A 23163-nucleotide genomic window follows, 5' to 3' on the forward strand; every position below is an offset into this window, starting at 1 on the left:
CACACACTCCACACCTTGTTAACCCCTGTTCTTAGGCACGTCTTTAGAGCGACTCGTTTTGGTGCGGTCTCTTTAAATGTGAATGAGGCCTTTCATGCCCCGCCTCCCTCCAGGTCGCAGAGAGTTCCACTCCACCCCATTCGGCCATATTTGTAGTTTGATAGCAGCGATACGATTATCTACAGGCAGAGAAACATTTTATTGGCAAGTTTACTAGAGATGTCAACAATGGAAAACGTCCAGCCTTACATATTCGAGTCCTCCTCTCTTTCTGTTCGTCCCTCACTGATAAGTTCCCCATAAACTTCCATGTATTTTTCATCATCTCATGCCATCTCTACCAGCTGTTGTCCTCCCACCCCCAACACTACTTTTTCCACACTACCACAAAATGAATAAGATAAACAAGGCCTCGACATTGTTAAGGAGTTAACTAACGCGAGCGTCAAGAAAGTCACTGAATGCGTGTTCCCCTACACAAAATGTCAAAAAACAAAGCCAAATCATTTTATTAAAAGCACAAAGTACAGTTATATCCTCAGGCAGGAAGCTAAAAGTTAGCACACAGCACTAACAGATGCAGAACGCACAATGCTAATACTATCAAATCAACGGCCGGTACATCATGTCAACACACAAAATGCACATCTAAAATAAAGCTTGACATAATTTTAGCGTTATTTGGAGCTTACCGCTTAGCTGTGTCCGTCGTTTCCATAGAGAGAAGGAACTGACCCCTCATTCAGATGCAGTTTTTCTGCAAATCCATCTTAATACTGGCGGAGATTGCTGAAGCACTCATCCTTGAAGTGCTCCATGCAAACAAAAAGGACTTTCCCCACTGATGTTGGTACATTTCTGTGAAAAATTAAGTCCAACCAGGAGGCTCTGATGCCGGGGGGCAATGTAAGGAATTGTGTGAGTTGATACACCCAACAATGCACATTTTGACTCGTCCACTGGTAACTTCGGCATAACTAAACGTGGACCACAGAATCACAAAAAAAAAAAAGTCCATGACCTTATTTAGCAGACTCACAACAAATACTGTAACGTAATAGATAAAAAAAACGTAACAGAAAACAGAGAAAACTAAACAGACTGAAAAATATGACCAAAAAAAAAAAATAAGAAGATACATACACAGCATCAGGAGAGAATGTATTTAAAATTTCTGCATTGATTAACACTAATACTCCACAAAAACATGTATTTAAGGGCTAAAAAGGTGGATTTTTCATGATATATCCACTTAAAAATACTGGAAGCAATAGCTTGAGGATACATTTCTGATGAGCATTTTATTTTTCTCATCTGAAAGAGACAGCTGGAGTTTATCTTTTTGTCCATCAGTTTACACACAACACTGCAGAAAGTAGACATGAAGCCATATGGCACCCTGAACCCTCCAACTACAGTCGTCTTTACTGTTTGATTTCTCACACAAGCATGAAGTCCAATGTATTTATAATTCATGTAGTGGAAGGATAAGCTTCACACGGTAGACAAAGTATTATATGCAAATTTAAACAATCCCCCTTCAAATTGGGGTGGCTTGTTTTTGCTAATTTGCAAAGATGATCTAATTTCTTCCTTAGATGTTTGAAAGTGTGAGCCAGGTTATGTTTCACTATTAGAAAGCAATAATGGATAAATAGCTGTGCAGATGCTTAATAAAGGAGCACTGACTTCAGGCGCTGAATAATTTCATTTTCAATCATTAAAATTTGACACATTATTGAAATTTATATGATACTAATATTTTATCTTTCCTTTTTTCTTGTCTGCTGGAAAGTGTCATTTAAATCTTGATCAGGACTCAGACACCATTCAATATTTTGATCTACAAAACTTGTTTCCTGTTTTGCAGTTTAACATGAAACACAAGCCAAGTTTCAGACTTTGGTTAATAACAGTGCTCTGGTGTATAATGTGCAGGTCATGCTGTCGATGTGGTGCGATGTGCATGGGCTCCACCAGAATGAAGAAACATGCTTTGACTCCACTGAGTCCGTCTTGTGTGCTTTGTTTACAGCTGCATAGTAGTGACATAGTGTTTGTAGAAAGAGAAAGGAGCATATGCAAGCTTCTTAATTCTTACATGAAAGAGAAAAGTGGTGGAAAAAAGCAAATTTAGCCTGATGATAGGTTTCCCCCTAGTTACTGTTGCTAAGCCTGTCTAGCATTTTGATCTAATTCGTCATCATGCAATTTATGATCTTTGCATTGAATGCTCTGAAGTAAACTGGTTACAGGCAACCCTCCACTTGAATATAATGAAAAACCTGAGCACTGTAATCAGGTTAGAGGATTACAAGATTTTGCATCATCTGATTTTTGCAGTAACTAGATTTTGTTCTGAGTAATTTGCTCCTTTACTGGATCATCTTAATATATATGTTAAAAAAAAAACAAACAAAACAAACAAAAAAAAAACTTCAGAAAGCTCTTGATGATTGCATACATAATGTCCTACTAAAACAAACAGTTGGATTAAAACAGATGCCCTGTTCCTCACTCGTTGCACTGCATATCCTCAAGGACCATAAACAACAGGGCACAAGCTGCTTACTTAACAAAGATTTAGATTTTATTCAGACCCAGAACCAAGAAATGACTTTATTTCTGCTCTGACTAATGAGCTGAAAGTGTCCAGTTGTTCTGAAGCGTGCCAAACTAGCCACTAGCTAGTCATCGTTGAGCAGGATTTGGAGCAACTTTACAGTCTTACATGTATAACAGTGACCATGTAAGATAATCGTGATCATTTCTGCATCATTGTCATAACTTTTCTACAAGAAAACTAATATGAATGTAACATATCCACATTATTTTCCAACAGATGCTTTTGTGCTACAAAGATGGCAATGCCATGAGCTATTTATGTTTACAAAGCATAAAAAGTGTTATTTTTCCCTTTTCCTTTTATACTCTATTAGTGTCCAATAATTAGCTGTTTTTATTTATAATGCTTATGTTAAATATGAAGTTGTAAGTGATCTAATAATACTGGCATAAAAATGAAGGGAAAGATAAACAGAATGAAGGGAAAGATAGATTGCTAATGACAAAACTTTTATTATTGTTATAGCCCTAAACAGAGAAAAAGCCTGCACCACACACACTTTTTCATGCATTTGAGGAACAGCGTTTCCTCTAAGAGAGAATGGTTACCCATGGTTTGGACTTAAAGTTTCTCAGATCTTTTACATGCACTAAAAGTAGGGTGACACAATGTATGAAATGAATTAACCTACAAAGACGTCTTTATATATTGTAACATGCAACCCTGCAAACTAATTAGCCCACAATGCCCTCCTTAAAGTCAAACCTGACTGCTACAGAAGTAACTATATTAGCTTGTCATAAAGCTGATCATAGTGCAGATCAGCTGTGTTCAAGCTGCTCCTTCCAGTAATGATGTGTGTACTAGCACTTTTACTATAGCCTTGACTCTTTGGTTTAACATGCAAAGAGCTCTAAAGATTAAAACGCCTGCTTTATTAAGTTATTTTTGCAAATAATAATGTAGACATTAGACAATATTGTTTTAATTCTCAACATTTGTGTTACATTGCATCGCACATTTACACAATATGGAGGAATTACTGTTCAAAACACCCTATGTGCTAACTATTATGAGCAGATTTTAGCTAATTTGAATAAAAACTGTCAAGGTTGTACTTCCTACAATGTACTCAAGCTCTGTGAGTTATTACAATGCACATTTATGCAGCCCTTATTCCCACACCTATACACTGAGACACCTATATTGTCTCACACCCGTCTTGAGAAATTTTAAGGCATAGTCAAAGAGGCTATTGTCATCAGTGTGCACTGAAGAAATCACTCAAATGCAGTGAGTTATTGGTGCCATTTGCGCTGAGCATTAGTGCATGGATACAAGCTCGGATCGCTGAGGTGTGCTTCGGTCTGAATAATGGTTTGAAGAGTCGGAGTGAACAGAGGACATTTCTCCGTGTCACTTCACTTAACATGTGCCCTTTCCATCCCAATGACAGGTCTCTGATTTTGACAGATAGTCTGCAATGAAAGTTGTGGCTATATCTTGTGTGTTGTTGTCCCCACCAAACCTGAATTAAAGCCAGTTGCTATTCAAATTCAGCAGCCGTACAATGGTAAAGGCTATGCAGACTTGACAGGCTCAGACTTTAGACAGAAGTGAAAAGGGGCGATGAGGTTGAAATTGTGCATAGACCCAAACTGTTGCTGCTTGAACAGGGCTGTAACAGTGTTGCATACCACTTGACTGTCTTGTAATGTTACTTCTGCTTTATTTGTATTTGAAAGTAGTTTAATTATCATCCCTACCTCATTCTCAGTATCCAATTTACACAACTATTGATATCATGAAATTGCATTCGCTGTGGGAGTATACACACAGAGGAAAAGTGTTTGGGCTGAAGTCTGATTCAGCTCTGGGCAGTATGTGAGATCAGAATAGATGCTGCTTATATGCAGATAAGACAGCAGCGATTTGAGCAGAAATTATTGCAATTTATGCTCATGGGTGTTTTCTTTTCACACAATTCATACAACAGAAAAAGAGGAACACAGCAGTGCATGTTGCCATCAGTCTACTCTTATAAAAGCATGTTTCTAAAAGATGGAACTGTCTCAATTCAAGACTTCTGAAAGCACAGTTTTTTTGTTGTTTTTTTAAAAAATAATCATTACAACGTTGGTTTGACTTGATTGCATTTTGTTTCTCAAAATATCCTGGGGTAATCTATGGATCTTATCACAGTGACTGACATCAAATTCTAAAACCAGAATGTAAAATCTCTAAAAGCAACATGTATAATTGGAATTAAATTAGAAGAACAAAATTATTGACATCATTTGCAGCACTGGCTAGTCCCTCAATGTTTCTCATGCATCTTCTTGCACTTATCTCTGTGTACACTCTGCCACTTTTCCTTTTGTCTTTAAGATCTCTGAATATGCTAGACTTTCTTTTTTCTTTTTACAATTGCAGATTTCAGCTCCTCCTAAAGGTTTTTAATGGGGTTAAACCCAGAATACATCCAATTTAAACATTCCATCTTTTCCTTTTTAACCAATCTTCTGTGTTGTAGTATGTGTTTTTCTGAAAAGAAATAATCATGATCTCTTCCTAATGATTTTAATTTCATCTGGCATGAACAGACTGATGCTCTGATTTGGTTTTGTTTCACCACAGAACATATCCTAAAAATACTCTAGTTTTTGCAAACAGTAGTGTCACCTTTATGTGCTTATATTGCATTTTTTTTTTTTTTTATTTGGGCTTTGACCACACTTTTTGCAATGCATGAAATGAGCTAAACACACTTATCTCAGATTATTTCAGGTCAGCCTGAAATTTTTATGTTTTGCATTCTGATTATTTCTCTTATGTCTACAGTTTATACCAGCTATTTGCACTGAAAAGTTTAATCTTAATGATACACTTCTGATAAATTCATAATACAAGTGGTTTACTTGCATCTATTACTAGGTTCTATACTATACTAAACTAACTATATTCTACTATATGCCAATTCTGACTTCATTATAAATGGCTTAAGTTGAAGTGGTGACATCAAGATAAAAGATGAAAGCTTTAGATTATGTGTCAAATTCACCAGTTTAACCTTCCCTATTGGCTGCATTACTCATTTGTCCATGTCAGTTTTGGAAGTATCCATCAAATTTGATGAGGCCTCTCAAACACAAGATGGTAACAGATTTTTAGAGGGAAGATGGACCCTGTACTGGGAGTTTTAAGTTAATCTGTTAATCAGACTGCCATAATTATGCTAGCTGTGTGGCAGTTTTCATTTCTCAATTTGTAAGCCCAGCTTGCCAGCTATATCCACTCTGAAAATCTTAACAGGAGCATTGTGGTGCTGGCTGTAGTCGCAATATTTCCACCCCTCCTGATGGACATATTGGGTAATAAATATGAGATCCACCAGTAATGTCTTGCACAGATGATGTTATTAGACTTGCCAGGCTGAGGCATCAGCTGTGTGTATTGGACGTGTGTCAGAGCAGAAACCTCCCCCCACTCCAGACTTCCCCCTGTGCAGAAACCAACTGGTCCAGGAATTGCATGCCAGACTCGTGGAGAGTCCCAGAGACCCCTCTTTGCTCAATGTCCAAGTCTGAAAAAAAAAAGAAAGAAAGACTGGCATTGAAATAGACTCTCTTTCACTCATGATACATAAGCAAAAACATCTCCTTTGGCTAGGCTGGCTTAACTGGGAAATCAGGTTTGGGATTTCAGGGGGATTGTGAAGGGGTAGCGGATAGGATAGAGTTTCAAAGTTTGCTCTAAAAGGTAGCTCCCCACACTCCTGATGACCTGTTGTGCAGGTTGAATAACATTCCACTGTCAGAGTGATAGAAAAATTAAATGAGGAGAATTAAAAGAGAAAGGATGGAAGGGTGGAAAATCCCCTGCAGCTGAGCTCTTGGCACCTCACTAGAGGTGGCTGACAGGACTCCCCAGAAATGGAGTCAATATCGTTCTGTCTGAGAGAGTTTTGGATCAAAGAGGATCATCAGCGATGCAAAAAGAACCTCTTTCATATTTGGTGTCGGTGTCAAAACGATTTGGCTCTGGTCAAAATGTTTTGACGTCAACACCATGAGTTTAAAGCAAATATGCAGATGGGGATTATAAAATCTGTTATCTTGCAGATTAAAAAAAAAAAAAAGCCAGGCTGTTGTACCATTGGGATAAATGACATTAAATGTCTAACCTCTCAACTGTTAACAGTAACATTTTAAGCTAAATCAACAGAGGATGTATGGGATAGCATGCTAACACTTGTCATTTGCACCAAACACAAACTACAAACTGAGTCTAGTAAGAAAATTATAAGCACATTTAAAAAGCACATCTGAGACAGAACAAGCCTGCATGATCTGAAGATTACCCCAGCCTCAAGAGAACATGCTGTAGTTTTTAAATTTGACCCAAGAATTACTAGCAGTCACCTACCAGAGAATCTCAGGCTGCATTTTGGCTCATAAGGGTTTAGCTTGTCAGAACTGTGATCAGGGGCAGACTCCATGCGTGACTTACAAGCAATTATTTTAATTTTCTATGTTTCGACCTGATGACAGACAAAACACCAAAGGATCAAGATAAATTGCTCTAAATTGAAATGATTTACTCATTGACAGACTCTAATGTAGCTGCAAAGATACTGAAAATGTTGTTGATTTAGGGGGAAAACATGATTTAAAAAAAAATATTTTTGTCCAAAGTAAATACAAATAAATCATTCTCAAAGACTGCATTGACACATTCAGTATTGATTAGGAAAAGGCCATGAACTGGGTCTTCTGTTGTACCATTGACATTAACTGGAGGCAGTCTCATTAGCAGGACTGTGTCTAGGGTGGCTCAACAATATTTCCACATATTTGGTTGCTGCACTCTGGAAAGTCAAAAGTAATTACAGACTTCCTCATTCTCATCTGTTCTGCAGAGAGTGTTACAATTGTGTTTGTGTTTTGTGCCATGAATAGCAATACACCAGAGTGCAATTAGAACTCTGACCTGGATCACAAATCCAGATGGTTCTAGGTAATGTCACTGAAAGTGTTTTTATAGGCATAATAAGATGAACAGAAACAGCATAATGTAAGAGAGAATTTAAGGAAACATTGGTGTATCTGTTGAGGAGACATGCATATAAATTCTTTCTGTCCTCAGTGTATTAAAGCTGCCAACAAACACACAATATTGCATTTTCTTTGCAGGGGCTGGGTGCAAACCCTATTATTATGCTTTGCACCACAATTGTTATGGCCTCTAGGTCCATTTATCCAAACCGTTTATTTGAATTTATATTGTGCATTTTTGAAGTCTTGGACTATGCATATTTATTTATTTACTTATTTTTGTTGAATGCAACATGTATCAGTTCATTGTGTGTGCATTATGTGAATGGAAGCACCCATCACATAATTGAGAAAACCACATTTTGCAGTTTGTTCCTGTACCTCGACATTTGCTAACTACCCCAGAACATAATGTGGCTGCCTCTCCCCTGGAGATCTCCACTTTTAGAGTTAGAGAGGTTGCTTGCCGAGTCCAACCCAAACACATTCTACTGTTCAGCCAAGAGACACAGGGTAAGGTCATTGGTATGTGGATGTGTGAGTGTATTCATGCGGCTCCCTGAAGAGTGTGTGAGTGCATAAAAACACAAATGTGCACACAGGTCATGGAGTGTCCCCTTCCCTCTGTGGGTACTGGAGGTACTCCTCTGATTTGATGTGTGAAACATCTGACTTTCCTCCCTTCTTATGTTCACAAAGGTTACAGATAAAATAACCATCAGATAGCATCAACACAGTGCGGTTCGCTTTTCTTGGGCTCCTCGGATCACTTCATTAAATACCCTGTGTTTGCAGATTTATACTTCACACAAAAGTCTTTAATGGCTTAATTAGAGTTAGTCAGCATCTAGTGAAATTAAACCAGTACATCCTAAATGGCTTTTTTTTTGTAAGTAGCACAGTGTGTGAGCTCATGCAACTGAGTCTATTACACGAGAGCTCCATTAGTTTGAGTGAAAGTAAATGCAATGGTGTAGCAATTTTTGTTTTCAGCATGAACACAGTGATATAAAATATATGAGTAAGTGGATATAGAGTGGTGTATGCACAGGGGAAAGAAAAGTAATAAAAAGGAATCAGAAGAAGGATTACTTGAAAATTCTGTAGAGATTTAGATTGTCTACAACATTTTAACCTGGTGCCTGCTCATATCCTAGTGGGACGACCTGGCACCTCAATACCAACTGCGATCAGTTGGACATGAGCGCTTTCGCCACGACAAGACAGGAGAGTGTTGCTCTCTTTGTCCAGAGACGTACCCTGTGAGAATGTTTGCCCAGACCAATCAAGACTTTCATCAAACTCGATTTTCAACTCGTCTGGGTGAGGATTTGAGTTTCCCCACAGTCATCCAGCAGCTCTCTGCACTTCTGTCTTACTTTACGCAGCAACCAGCACCTTTTTCTTGCAGTTTGGAAAAACAAAATGATGCACAATTATGGATGATTACCTCAGAGTGCAAGCTGAACTTAAGGGTGGTAGAAGCTGTAGGAAGAGATCACTTCATTTTTAACTTCCACAGATCTTGAGTATAATCATACTGAAATGGTTCATAGGAGCTTGTTTTTATTATCTAATGGTTTGCATGTGCTGACAGTCAAGTATGCAATAGTTGCTTCAAAGTTAAGCAAAAATTAAGATATTTTTATTTCTGTGAGTGGAAGTATTTACATTCTTCTCTCAGGTTTTGAGTTGCAAAGCCAGTTCTCGTGTGCACCACCAGGCATCTGCAAGTTTGTTCTTGCTCTCTAATCGATCACCCTAAAGCCGGGTCACTGAGGTCTTGACAAGAGAAGCTGTCTCACATTGAGGCCTGCATTTGCTAAAAGCTACTAGACAACACAAAAAAGGAGCCCACAAAGCAATTCCCCACAAAGACCTTTGACCTTTTGTGTCAACTATGCTTGGATGATTATTTACCTTTAAGCATTAGGTGAATAAATATGTCTGGTTCAGCAGAGGAATGGACCATTGTTGACCAGAAAGAACAAGTCTGGAGAAGTTGCAGTGTTGACTCTGGTTTTCCTTACATTCCTCAAAGATTTAATGTAGATGTAGATCTGCATTTTAAAGACTATTTTTGAGTGCACATTTTCAGTGGAGATTGTTCGCCCTCATTTAGGTTAAAGCAGCATTAAAGTAAGCTTGTGAATGTAGAGCAACACTCAGAATGAGCGATGAATGGCGGGGCTTGCCTACTCTCATTTAAAGTTATCTTAACACAGATAAACAACGCAAAGAAGGGATGGCTATACATAATAACATAATACACTGTTGCATTGAATTTTAGTTCACACTTTTAGATTGATGTTTGCACTTGCAGAAACATTGGTAAAACCAGGAAAAAGGAGAGGACAGGTTTTTTAAAAAGATTTCTTTTGATTAAAATGTCAACATTTGAGCCTCAGTTAAGTGTCTGCAGTGGAGGAATGAATGTTCTTCTTGCATGCTGTCAGAGTTACAGTTTAAATTAGGTTATGTTTAGAAATCTATGCATGAAATGTAAAATCCTTTTACTGAGACTTGTCAAAACAGATGCATAAATATGAGAATACACTAAACTTCTGTAACTTGCAACATGTTTATGTAGTTTTATTATAAAGGAACTGCATTTGTTTTATTTTTTTACAAATGAAAAGTTTAAATTTCAATGACACATTTCAATCAAGAGCATCTTCAGTGAACTTTGCTGCAAAAATTCTACTTGGTGTGCTCTGAGTTTAATATGGCTAATGTTGCAGACACAAGAAATATTTCAAAGTAATAGTTTTATGTCTAATTTACTCCTGATGTGTTTACTAGAAATTATATATACTCCCTTAAAGGTGTCATATGATCTTTTAGCTCATCCACAATAAATGAGTCAACTTCCTGTTGAGCATCAAATGCCACAGTATTGAATTACCCATAATGCCATTGCAGTTTTTTAATCTTTCAGCTCCCTTTGTGGTTTTCTAATTTGACTTTAATGTTTTGATTGTACTTTTACATTTCTCTGATGGACCTGTGCATATAAAAATGTGATTTCTGTTCTGACCTCTAGCTCGTTTTGTTTCTTTCCATCTCCCCTCTTCCTCCCCTTCCTCTTCTGCTCTGCATCTAATTGAGCTGTGAGTGGAATCCAGGTGGTACCAATTTGAATTCCCTGTGGTCATGACCACTGTGGTTGCTTGTGACACAGTCATACTTCTCATTTCCAGACCATTTACAACATATTCTCGCCACTCATGCTATAGTCATTATGCCACCTAGGCGCACCACTGCAATTTCTGGTCAACAACACTAACATAGACATGCAGGACCAGATGGAAGACAGAATTAACATTGTAATCAAGGCTGTATTGAGTGCATGCAGCATGATACATAATGTAGTTGTTGAAAATGTGCATCACATTTGCCTAGTCGGGGATGCTGTGCAATTCATGTTTCAAGATTTCATTATTTTCTATGCACTTGGCTCAGCATCAGATAATGATATTGAAATGCATGCACCATTGGGATCTGTGTTATTGACATTGGAATTTGCTGTACCCCTGATTCAGAGGCTGAGCTGAAATTGCCATTGTTGTCTGTGTGTGTGTCTGTGGATGTCCCTCTGTGTGTGCAGGTTTCTCAAATCTGGCAGCAAATGAAGTGTCTATTGGAAAATTATGCTAATACAGTTAGTGGAGATATAAAATGTAAGGAAATGGAGATCTGCAAAAGTCAAATGCAAAAATAAATTGGGAATTCTCTGAACAGATGCCCTTCAAACATGGATTCAAATGAGTTGAGGCGGGGCTGGAAAATGACACCAGTAATTAGAAAATTAGCTTGGTTTAGCTTTGCTTCACACATGAAAGGGTGTGGCTTGTATTGTATTTCTTTGTAATCATCATACCTCATGTTTTATGTGCATTATCCGTTCTAAAAAAAACCTCAGTGCATTGCAGCTATATTGACCAACAGACTGACTTTGCTGGCTTATTATGCTGATAATGTGGATAAGAAAACATCTGAAGACATTGTTTTCATCAGCTATGAAAGGTCAAAGTTTTTACCATATAGAAATTTACCTTTAACCTTGCCAATGCTATCAATCTGTGTCTGAAAATATACATAGTCAGCGTTTAAGAATGACACTATATTGATGCTGCTGTCTAGAATTAAATCCATACTTTCCCTGTGTGTGAATGGGGTTTAACTTTAAGGCCACCATGTTTTAAATTCATGCGACCGGTCTATTTCATTATGAAGATGATTTTTTTTTCTCAATAAGCAGTTATCAGCTCCAATCTCCTGTAGCCATTTAGTATGCTGCTTTTTAGGTCCCATCCAAAATCAATCCTGGCAACATGATAATTTACAGTCTTTGTGGGCAGAGCATGCCATTTGCCCCTGGAAAGTGATTGATGACCAACACATAAGGTTATCACGGTAACTTACCCACTTGAGTCAATATATCAACAGCAGCTCAAGTTAAAGTTTTTCACCAGATCCAATCCAGTTGTGATTAATTAGAATTTTCACGTAACTTGCATTGTGTTACATCCTTATTCCTGTCTTTTAGCCACCTCTCATAATTTTATTCTCCATCCCTTTTACATTCCTACACATTTCTTGATGGTCAATCCCTCTCCCTTTCCTGTCCTGCATACCCCTCCTCTTCCTGTCCCTGTTCCTTTGTCTGAGATCCATTTGTGCTGCATTAGGCAAGATATACCGAGAGAGAAGAAGAGGGAAGATAGAAAGGAGAAAGATGTGGAAAATGGATAGTGTCTGAGCTTTGCATCATAATGGATAACTGTCTCAGGGCGGATTTCCACTGCCTTTAAATGATGCATCCATCTGCTTTCATTCACCCACTTGCATGTGTGGTCAGGCCTGTGTGCCCTAATTTCTGTCCAACGTGGAAATGCAACCCATCCCTATTGTGTTTGTGTGTGCTGTTAAATATTTGTAATGGTAATTGGTTTTATTTGTTTTGCATCTAGGTTTCTTATTGTGTGTGCAAGTCATTTCCTTTAATGGATTGTGCTTCTATTGTTTTGTATTTGGGAAGTGTTGCATGCGTCAGGAGGGGTTACACTGCCTTTGTGTGCATGGAGTTGTGTGTGTGTGTGTGTACAGGCCTATTATTTAACCTAACCCATCAGTCACACTCAACAAGCCTATCATATTGGACCATTTGGAGACTGTGCAGGCTAAAGTTAGCACTATTATCTGCCTGTCACTGGCTAGCTGTGTTGAGGTCCCTGGTGGAAAACCAATTGTATGACTGAATGCCTTGCTGCTCACATTGTCAAGCTCCCAGGATGTGCACCGTTTTTGAAAGAGCACTCTCTGTTTACCTTCAGTTTTTCCACTCATTTCAACTTAAATTAGAAATGCATAATGATGGCTTTAAATGTTCAATATTCTAAGTCTGCCCACTTGATGTTTAAATCATCAGCCAGGTTTGGAAGCCCAACCAAGAGGAGAAAATTATGTTTAAGACTAGAAGGATAGGAACGTCTGAGTTTTAATCATTTCAGCTCATCTCCTAAGATTTCTGACTGAGTGCTCATCAATCATCATGTATGCAGACAGTGTTCTTGAATTAATATTCATATTATATGAGACGCTTCATTTGCATGAAGACACTGTCTATCTCATAAAAATTACCAGGCCCTCCTTGCTGGTGTGATAAGCATCTGGACATGAAATAGTTGAAAATCTGAGACATGGCACTTAACCCGGCAACACGATCCCACTTCATTACATGGTGTTACGTGGGGGGGCTTCAAGCAGGCGTGACTGGTAACATCATACTTAGTTTATCCCCATCAGATAACATTGAGGATTGAGTTTCACTTTGTTGCGGCAGCATTGTAAAGAACTCCTCTGGATTAATGAAAATCATCTTTGGTTTCCTTAGGTCAGGAAGTGACAGGTGGAGAAATGCCTGCGGGTGGTGATGTGCATCAGTGTGATGGCTGTCGAACCATTCACACTGCAGAGATGAGGGGGCATGGATGTGAATAAATCTATATCTAGCTTGAAAAATATTTAAAATGGAAATGTATAGTGTGAATGAGATTAGATGTTTTTCACTTGATTTGAACTATCCAGATTTACAAATCTTATGGTTTTGGGTTGAATCTCTGTGGCTTTTATCTAAGTTTTTCAGATTTTTGACATTTCATGAGTTAAACAAGTATTTATTAAAGATGATAACTGTAATACCGATTAGTGATAAGAAAAATAGTTGCAGTCATGTATTACTATAGTAAGATGACATTTTTTGCCCTCTATCTGTACCGTGTCTGGTAAAAAGCTGACAATATAATTATCTTTCTGTAAGTGTGGAGATAGAAATCTGGCACTCCTTTCCTGGTTCATCTCCTTAATGTCTGTTGTATTGTCAACAATGTTAGAAATTAGAGTGCAGATGTGCTTTGTGACAGCTTTGGACTAACAGGAGTTGTGCATTGATGTAACACACATCCCAAATGTGGAATTAATCTTTTAACCCTTTGATATTCCCATTAAATGGAAAAAGTAATGGCTTTTTTTTTATTAATTTAATTCAAGGTAAGAAGCTTTAAAATGTGAATATCATCAGTGAAAGGTCTCCAAGTATTCTCTAACACATGTCTTTTAGATTTCAATATGTTGCTCCTTCAAGTGGAAAACCTAACATCTGTCTTATCCACTGAATGACAACAAGTCTGTGAGTCTTTTTCCACATTAGTGCAGTACTGTCTTTGTCATTAAGCAAGCTGAGGTCAATGGTCACTCTTTTTGCTTTTGTTTAAGTCCCCAGTATTCCTCTAAAATTTGAGTTTTCAGGTCTTTTGTCCAGGCATTCAGCTACTCCTGCAAGTTTTCAGATCAGTATAGTGTCAAAAATCGGTAAAAGTCAGAGCTTGTACCCTTTCTTAGACTGTCCTTTATCCATTTTTTTTTCAAAAGATGAATAAGAATGTCGGGTGAAAGCATTGTTCTTATTTGATCTAATAAAAATTTCTGAGCTGAATGATTTAAAACAGTGGTTTTGATCGAGATTAAATTTAATCCTCAGCCCATCAAAGGACACTGTGGTATGAGTGAGGCAAAAATAAGTCTTTGTTCTTTTGGATTCCTTTTAAATCCCATAGTTTAAATGCTGCATGTGCTCTCCCTGGAGCGAAGAAGTGACTACCACATATTGGGCTAAATTGTGATAATAAGTGGTTCTTTTTAGATACTTTTATAAGATCACACTATATCATGATCATGTCTTTTCTCCTGTCATTTTGAAGCACTCTGAATATATAAATTAGGCAAGTGTTGGATATAAACTGTAATATGTTTTGTCAGTTTTAGTATTACACCCACAAGTGGTAGACATGGCTCAGGCAGGTCTACATGCACAGATTTGACATACAGTATAGTCATCGAAAAAATGCTTTACCAATGGGTTGAGAAAAGAATTCGATACAGAAACTTTATTAATAAAAGCCGTCTATTACATTAACTAAATCCCTAGCTCCATTTATACATAGCATCAATGCACTATCTATTCTGATTGTCTATCACTGACTGAAGGTAAAAAGAGCTTTCAGACTGAATGTAAATGATTTTTTGTGATGCTTTGGGATTTTAAAACATTGTCAGATCTGTTTAGGATTTCCTTATTCCAAAGCAAGGTCTACTGATGCCAGTGTAGCAGTCACAATGTAAACAAATAGTTGTGTATTTAAATATGTAAAGCATATGTAAAAAGGATGTAAAACAACCGGTACAGTGTGTTTGACTTCTGGCGATCTGTCTTGCATGTAGGATTCAGAGACACAGACAAACAGGGAGCTAGAGGCAATTTATGCCGACCATGAAATGCTTCGACAATTTTTCTCGAGAGCACTGGCTACATCTGTACTGCAGCTAATATAAAGGCATCAGATTTTCTGTTTTTGGTTGCGAGCATTGAAATGAACCTATTTGCCTTCCTGTTATTTTTATTTTCGCTTATGTTCAGTCATCACAGTGAAAGCACTCACACAGCATGCCTAATTACAATACAACAGCTCTGAGTCTCATCCAGTTTGTAGAGCATGGGCACATTATCAATGTGAAGATTGAGGGAGGTTTTTAGTAGTAAATCAGCAAAGAGAAATATTTTTTGTCTCTTTCTGGTAGCTTGCTAAACAAAGATCATCTTCAACACCCTTGTCAGAGAGGTGTTTTTGACATTTTTAATGTTGCATTTATTGAATCTATGTTTGAATTTAGTACAATTTTTACCACTTTCTATATATTTTGCTTGACTTTTTCCTCCCATCTGAGTACATCTTCAGCTCTGAATCTAAATTCTGTTAATGAGCACCCTCTACCTTAACGCTCATGCCCTCCCTTTTGCTTTTGCCCCCCAGTCACATGATTGCAGTGAGACAACATATTATCCCATCATCAAGCTCTGTTCTCACTGCCTATATCACCCAGCTCTGTTAGAGAAAAAAATCTGTTAATTAGAACTGTCATGTTACATCTGGGCCCTTTTGGCACATTAGAAAAAGAAAAAAACAACACTGCTGATTAGAAAAAGTTGTTCTGGAGAAACAGTGAGACAGTAATGAAGAAGCCTCCTTGATGTGCCTGAGAACAGACGCCGCAGTTGTTGCTAGGTCTGCTGTACGTTGGCCAGCTTATCTAAGAGAGTTATCCTAAATCCCCCTCAGAACAAGTACCCTTGAAACGTCAGCACCATAATGTATCCTACGGCTCCTTCTGGAATACAAGACGAGTTGGCAACACTGGACTACCGCTCTGTCTTTTCTACCCCACCCCCAACTTTTCTCATTGAATTGGGTCCAAGCCCTTCTCATAAATATGTATTTTATGATGTTTTTTTCTGTTGGCTGTTGATCATGGTTTCTCTACCAAAGCCTGCACATTTCTTTGCAGGGGAGGAGAGCAAATTAACTACTCTGATAGTGTTTGTCACTTTATGTGATAATTTCTTAAGCAGCACCTGTGCAGGAAGTTGCTGCTTGATCGGCTCACAAACATACATGCGCACAAGTGCTTATTGCATCCTTCAACTAAAACAACTTCTATCATCTATTGCAATTTTAGATATTTTCCTTTTGGATAATACTGTCAAATCTTTCTGCTTCTGTTTAAAAAATTATCCTGCTTTGCATCTAAATTGCTGCTTGATGAGTATAAATTTTACTTAATTATTCCTGAAATAGTGTATATTTTTCATCAAGGGAGTCCCAGTATATAATTTGTAGTCATATCTAATATCTAATTTGACTCTCTTGCCATTTTCAGAGCTCTTTAATAAAAACCGCTTGTTTACTCATAAGAAAATAACGTGATCAAATGTGCTCCTCCACGTTGCTGCTTAACAGTCCTGCAAGTCAATGATATGTCAGGAGATGATTTAGATGAGTCGTTCAAGCTCTGGTTTTGTTCACTCGATGACATCTGCCAGGACCTCGCTTGATGAGGAGATTTACTTTTAACCTCCTAATATTGTCCAAACCCTGCTCTCACGCAGTGGATCAGCTTTCTGTGCTTCTGTTATGTCCATTAATAAATGCTCAGGAAAAAAAATCTGATTACTCTAATCTTGGATTTTTGAATTGGGATTTAGAGCTGGCAAATATCAGTGCTCACAACGAACATGTTGACATACTACAAGAAAAAAAGGCCAGAATTGAGATGGATGGACAGGAAATCTGAAAAAAGGCAAGAAGTGCATTTACCATGAATTGTTCTCCTAGCTTGATATTTTGGATGTCATTCAGCTTTCCAAGTGCAGTGTCTTTTGATGCACTGCCTGCTTTTTGACCTATTGCTACTAGAATCTCTGCCATACCACAAAGAAATCAGCCTTTTGCAATATTAAATGCAGCATGTGCAGTGAAAATGTTTTTTTGCAGAATTTGACAGCACTGTGTGTACGCTTTGGATTGTATAATTTTGTAGAGATTTTCTGTGTGCAGCAGATCATGACTGATAGTGGATAATAGAAGGGTTTGGAAGGTCTAATCATTAAAGCTGACTTAACCTTAATATCATGATATGGGTTTTACAGGGATAATCTTTTCAGTCTCATCAGTACATATAATGCTGCTGTAGCAAAACAGTGCATGTATCTCTTTATTTCTAATATTTGCATATATCACACATTTTCGATGCGGTGTTAGATATTTTCATGCATCATCTTTTGAATATTGATGCATCTAAGTGTTAAAGTTAACACCAGATAAATCACATGAGATGTCTGCAGCTCATTTTTAAATGATAATTAAGTAGCATTAGCTTTGTGATGATTTCATCCATGTGTCAGGTGTTTGGTAGTGTTGCACTCTCGTGAGCTCAAATGAGGTCAAGGGTAGCATTAAATTAGCTCCTCAAAGTAAATCTGGAAAGCTATTTTGTTCCCTGGAATTAAAGAGTGAATCCATAGAGCACAGTGCAAAAACATTCACATGTGCAAACATTCAAACAGCGCAGCCATGGTTCGTGTACAAAGAAAAGGGAAAATGTCTCTGCTTTCTTTTATGTCAATTACTATGATACCTTGCAAGAATACACACAGGATTTAGAGGACATTTGCACACATGTGGGCATGTACAATATATACTCCCTATGCACACATAGTTGTCCTCCAAAACCCCGTAGCAGTGTGTGCTTCATCGCTCTCCCCTTGTTTCTCTGTGGGAGTGATTTGTCGGTAAGGTGGGGGAGTTAACACTTCAATGAGCAAACAACAACAGACTGCACCAAAATACATTTTGTGGTTTGCACCGCCTTAGTGTTTGGTTGATCACACCCGGTATGAGTTCGGCTGACTGGAGATTGAGCAACTTGCACTGTGCCACTTGATGACAACTTGAATCCCACAGGGCCATAAGGACTGTGCATACAGATGATAAAGCCATGGTGCATCCATCTGCTGTTTTCCTTACTGGAAAAGACAACACTGCTTTTGTTCCTGTAAAAGAATGAATCACCAAGAAGGTTTGCAACACACCCAAATCCTGAAGCCATTCACTTACTCTAAGATGTTTGTTTTATTTTTTGTGACAGAATTTGGAAGGCATCTGGGATCAGAGCAGCAGGACTTGCGGTCTTGGGGGAAGAGTGGCGCAGTGGAGGGAACTGTGCCATAAAGAAAGCACCCAATCAGGGCATTTACCAGCAAAAGACTTAGTACTGAGTTCATCTGGGACCTTCAGCAGCGGGCGGTGAGAGAAAGAGGCCATGTGGACCGCACGCCTGCTAGTCCTCGCCAGCCTCTTTGCACCAGCCGCACTGGGTGAGTCCGGCTCATTTGATCAAGTGTTTGTTTTTGTTTCTATTTGGGTATAAAACTCCATTTCTACATGTTGTGACTGTTATGTGTCAGAGTTTTATTGCTTTGGTATTTAAGTTCTGGTTTCTGTCAACCAGCAGTGATTAAAATCTCTTGGTTTCATCTTAACAATTTTTATTTAACTTCTTGAACTCTCATATTCTTTTCACTGCTTTTATTTATTTGGTTTCTTTGTTTCTGGCTTTAATTTTCATTGTGCTTTTAAATCTGTCTGTTTCCTGCCTACATCTCTTGCTCCTCTGGCAAAACAAATGAACAGATATTACTTTCAAAGAATCATGAACCACTTTGACACTGTGGCTTATGTTAAGCAAGACTGCTGCTAGACAGAATTAAAAAAAATAAATAAAAAAATAAAACAAAATCAAAATTTGAAGATTAATTGGGAAGGTTGCTCTTTTCCCACGGCTCTGTAAATGGTAAGCACTGTAGTTTTTAAGTGTCTTTTTTGGTCGTGTGTGGATTGTTTCAGGGACAAGTAAATGAAGTCATTTAAATTCACATTAAAAGAAGTCAATGGTGTTGGTCTGAGGGTTTTTGGGTGAAGGTTTAGATGTGGGGAGTGCTGGGACTGGGGCAATGGCCCATAAAAATGTTAATTTGATATGGCTAAAACCATTAAAGGGAGATTTCAAGCTAATTGAATTGTTTTTGTGCTGTGATATCTCTGGAGTGTGGCGGCGAGTGGGTTTACCAGCCACTGCTGATTTTAGTGCATTTCTCTGGCATCAATGGTTTTTTGTTAATGCCCAATGGAAAGAGGTCATGGGACAGCACCGTGATATGCATCTCTCTTTAGAGATTGCTGTTAAGTACAAATTGAAACATTGGAAGGTTTTAGTACAAAGTCAGTGTGAAGTCGGTGCTCTTCTTTCCAATAAATTGGTATTTATTAAGGTGACATGTCAGTAACGTAGTAAGAACAGTGCTGTCTGTAGCTGTGTCCTATTTTAGGGTCTACGCACTTTGAAGAGCAGGTTCATTGGCTACATATGTCACAGTGGCGCGCCAAGCACTGTCCCATTTGGAAGGCGTCTCCAAATCCACCCTACAAACCCGCACTCCATTTGGCATGTAGCTAAAGCCACTGGTGATGAAGCCTTTACAGCCTTTTTTTCTCCCAGAATTCATTTTGCACAAGATGATGGTGAATGAGCAGCACCTCTCCAAATAGTATGTTTTTTTTTGTTTACCTCACTTTAGTAGAATTGTGACAAAACCAAATACATTGAAAAACATGTTTGTTAAACGGTGGCATTAAAATCGTGTAATATTTGCTATGCGTGGATTTTTAGGGGTTTTTGAAGAGTGTCTACGGGCTGGAAAACAACAGAGCCTCAGATAGCTTTTTTTTTTTCTTTTTCTTTTTTAAAATTATTCAGCTAAAAAGCTTAATGTTCACTAAAGTGTCACATGAATTTTACTAAAATTAATTCATTTTAATATAATAGTTATAATTATTATAATTTAGTATAATAACATATTATATAATTTAGTTTTCTGTCAACGACCTATGTAGCTGCATTGGGAAGTTCTAATCAGCTAGGTAGGCTGTCTCATTTCACAAACGGTAAACACCTTCGGCGTACACAGACTATTATTTTTCTATGTTAGTCTAGCCTGACTCTATGAATGTCAACTACTTAGATAAGCATACTCATTCAGAGCTGACCCTCTGACTGTAGCTGTTGTAACTGTACCTGGAAACAACCCATGAACTACAACTAGCCACTAAAAATAACAGGTTCAGGCAAAGACTTGAAAGATTTAATGAGGCAGGCCTAGTTGATTCTTTGCATAAATAATTGTAAAAACATTTTTCCAATGATTCCACCAAAAACAAGTCTAACAAGTTGACATGCTGCAGTACTGGCTAAGATATAAGATGATTGTGATTGTTTTATTGTCCAAGATCCTTTTTTTCTTACAATTGACAAAATTTTATGGAAAATGATCCTATAAAGCCTATAAAGTTCTGCACCATGACTCTTTTGTAATCTTGGTCTAATGGGAAAAGTTGTTCTATCCTCAGGAGTTACTGTTATTTATTTACTTTTTCTTTTCATTGCAGTGCTGTGAGTTGTTACTGGCAGCAAGGCTTAGTGATTGTGCTGGATTCAGCTTTTTATTTATATATTTTTGGTTTATTTTGTAAAGCATTCAAGGATAATACTGGCTTAAATAGCACACCGCTGCTCTCATGGAAAACACAAAAGAATGAAGACTGAAACTGTATCTGAAAGCATTCTTTTTCTCATTACGTTTAGTTGTAGAGTGCAAGTTGCAATCAGTGTTTAACAGCAAAATGCCACATTAATGTCTACAAAACAACCGCATAGCATAGATATCCGTCGAAATTCCTCCTTTTTATTAGTCTGAAATGTAATTGGCAAGTACATCTACCGAAGTAATAAACAGTTAAATTAATGAAAACATCTGTTGATAAGTTCACTTGTACTAGATTTTTTTTTTTTTTTTTTGAGCAAATAATTGTTACAGTTAGGTGGAAATGAGGCCCCAAATGCAGGACGGAGAGGCAGGAGGCAGACAGAATGCAGGAAAAAAGGGTTTAATCGATGAACCAACAAGTCAGGAACCCCATGACAGGGAAAAACCTCAGGGAAACAGGATGGTGACATGACAAATGAAAACTGAAACCAAGGGGTATAAATACACAGAGGACTAACTAGACACATGTGAAGTGAACAGAACCAGGTGAACTAATGAGCAGGCAACAAAAAGCAACACGGGACTAAAATGATCCAAAATACTTAAAACCATAACATAAACTGTCATCATCACAATAATGTAATTTTAGATAATTATCTTAAGCTGATAAATTTCCATTTCACTGTATTGCAAGTACAAAAGTAACATTTTTGATATTTTAGCATTAATTTCAATTTTCAGCATTAAATTTAAGATGCTTGCAAGCATTAACACAAAACTACAAAAATAGGTCTCTTTCTTTTTAAAAGGTAGCTCAAATTCAGACACTTCCATGTAAAAGCAACCATATATAAAATGCATAGCTTTCACATGATCAGAGTTCTGGATTCTTTGGTCTTTTATCTGATTAGCATTGGTTATAAAACCTACCTAGTCTTCCAGTACATAAACACCTCGGTCTAAATCGATCTCTGAGATTATTTTAAGATGCATTTGTTCAATTAGAAGTATGCAGTATCCATCAACACTATTGGAACAGAAGCATTTAACCATGTGTTGATAAAAACAATGCATTTTTATGTTAAAACTGGTTGGACAGCTACTGTAAGATAAGTCTCAGCCTATCAGAAAGCATCTTATGCAAAAAAGGTGACATGTCAGCTGTTTACAGCCTTTTGACATTCAGTTGATTTAAAGTAAAAAACAAGCTTAATGCCTTGTTACTTTTAACACACATATTTATCTGTACCTAGTGGTTGAATTTTCTTATCTTTGAAACTGTCGTGTTAATATCAGCACAATATGGAAAAATGAATCTAAACAGCTGTTTGAACCACGTAGAAAATGGGCATTCGTAAGGCATAACAAATGAATAGAAACATGTGAAATCATGTCAAAATCCTGATAACTAATCACTCTGCTTCTTTGATTATTCACCACTCATTTATCCCGAGGGTGCTGGAGACATCAAGCTCACAAACCACTGAGTTGCTGTGGTTCCAGGGATGTAATTAATACCTTAAAGAAACCACATCTGAGCATTTTGGACCAGATTAAGCGGTTGACACATTGTAAATAATTTGACATCTTCATTAAGAAAAGCGATTTAACACCCAATCCACTCCTGACGCTATAAACAGATAGACCAGATGTTCCCAGGGAAGTGTTTTGCAGCTGGGGAAGCTTTAGTGGGAGTATTCACCACAATGTCATTGTGCATGATTTGCCCAGAGAGTGTTGGAAATGTGTACTCTAGGGGTATGCTGGCCTACTTTGTTATCCATAGTTCCTTTTGTCTGTATACCATCAGGCTTAGGGATGCACACACATAAGACAACGGGCGTCAGACACAGAAGCTAGCACTGCTTCACTCACATACCAAGTTTCACTTTTACTAATCAACACACATAAAGAAAAATGCACACACATACACATACCATTGAGCTAAAATATTGGAGCTGAAGCTGAACAGCATTCTTTATTCATATGTCAGCAAATACACAATCCTTTGACAAAAAACAGGGAAAGCTTCTGGACACGTGTCA

The 23163-nt window shown here is 37.7% G+C and overlaps 1 protein-coding gene across 19 annotated transcripts in view; it reads left to right on the forward strand.

Annotated features, from left to right (window-relative positions):
* LOC121640129 (adhesion G protein-coupled receptor L3-like) overlaps window positions 1–23163 on the forward strand; it is a 225146-nt gene that overhangs the window by 42869 nt on the left and 159114 nt on the right. For all 19 annotated transcript variants that reach the window (XM_041985780.1, XM_041985781.1, XM_041985788.1 and 16 more), the window contains exon 3: window positions 18664–18892. In XM_041985780.1, coding sequence (XP_041841714.1) covers window positions 18838–18892 — 55 coding nt within the window. In that variant the 5' untranslated portion in view covers window positions 18664–18837. The remainder of the gene's footprint in view (window positions 1–18663; window positions 18893–23163) is intronic.

This window comes from Melanotaenia boesemani, chromosome 5 (genome assembly GCF_017639745.1).
Source record: "Melanotaenia boesemani isolate fMelBoe1 chromosome 5, fMelBoe1.pri, whole genome shotgun sequence".
Classification (NCBI taxonomy): domain Eukaryota; kingdom Metazoa; phylum Chordata; class Actinopteri; order Atheriniformes; family Melanotaeniidae; genus Melanotaenia; species Melanotaenia boesemani.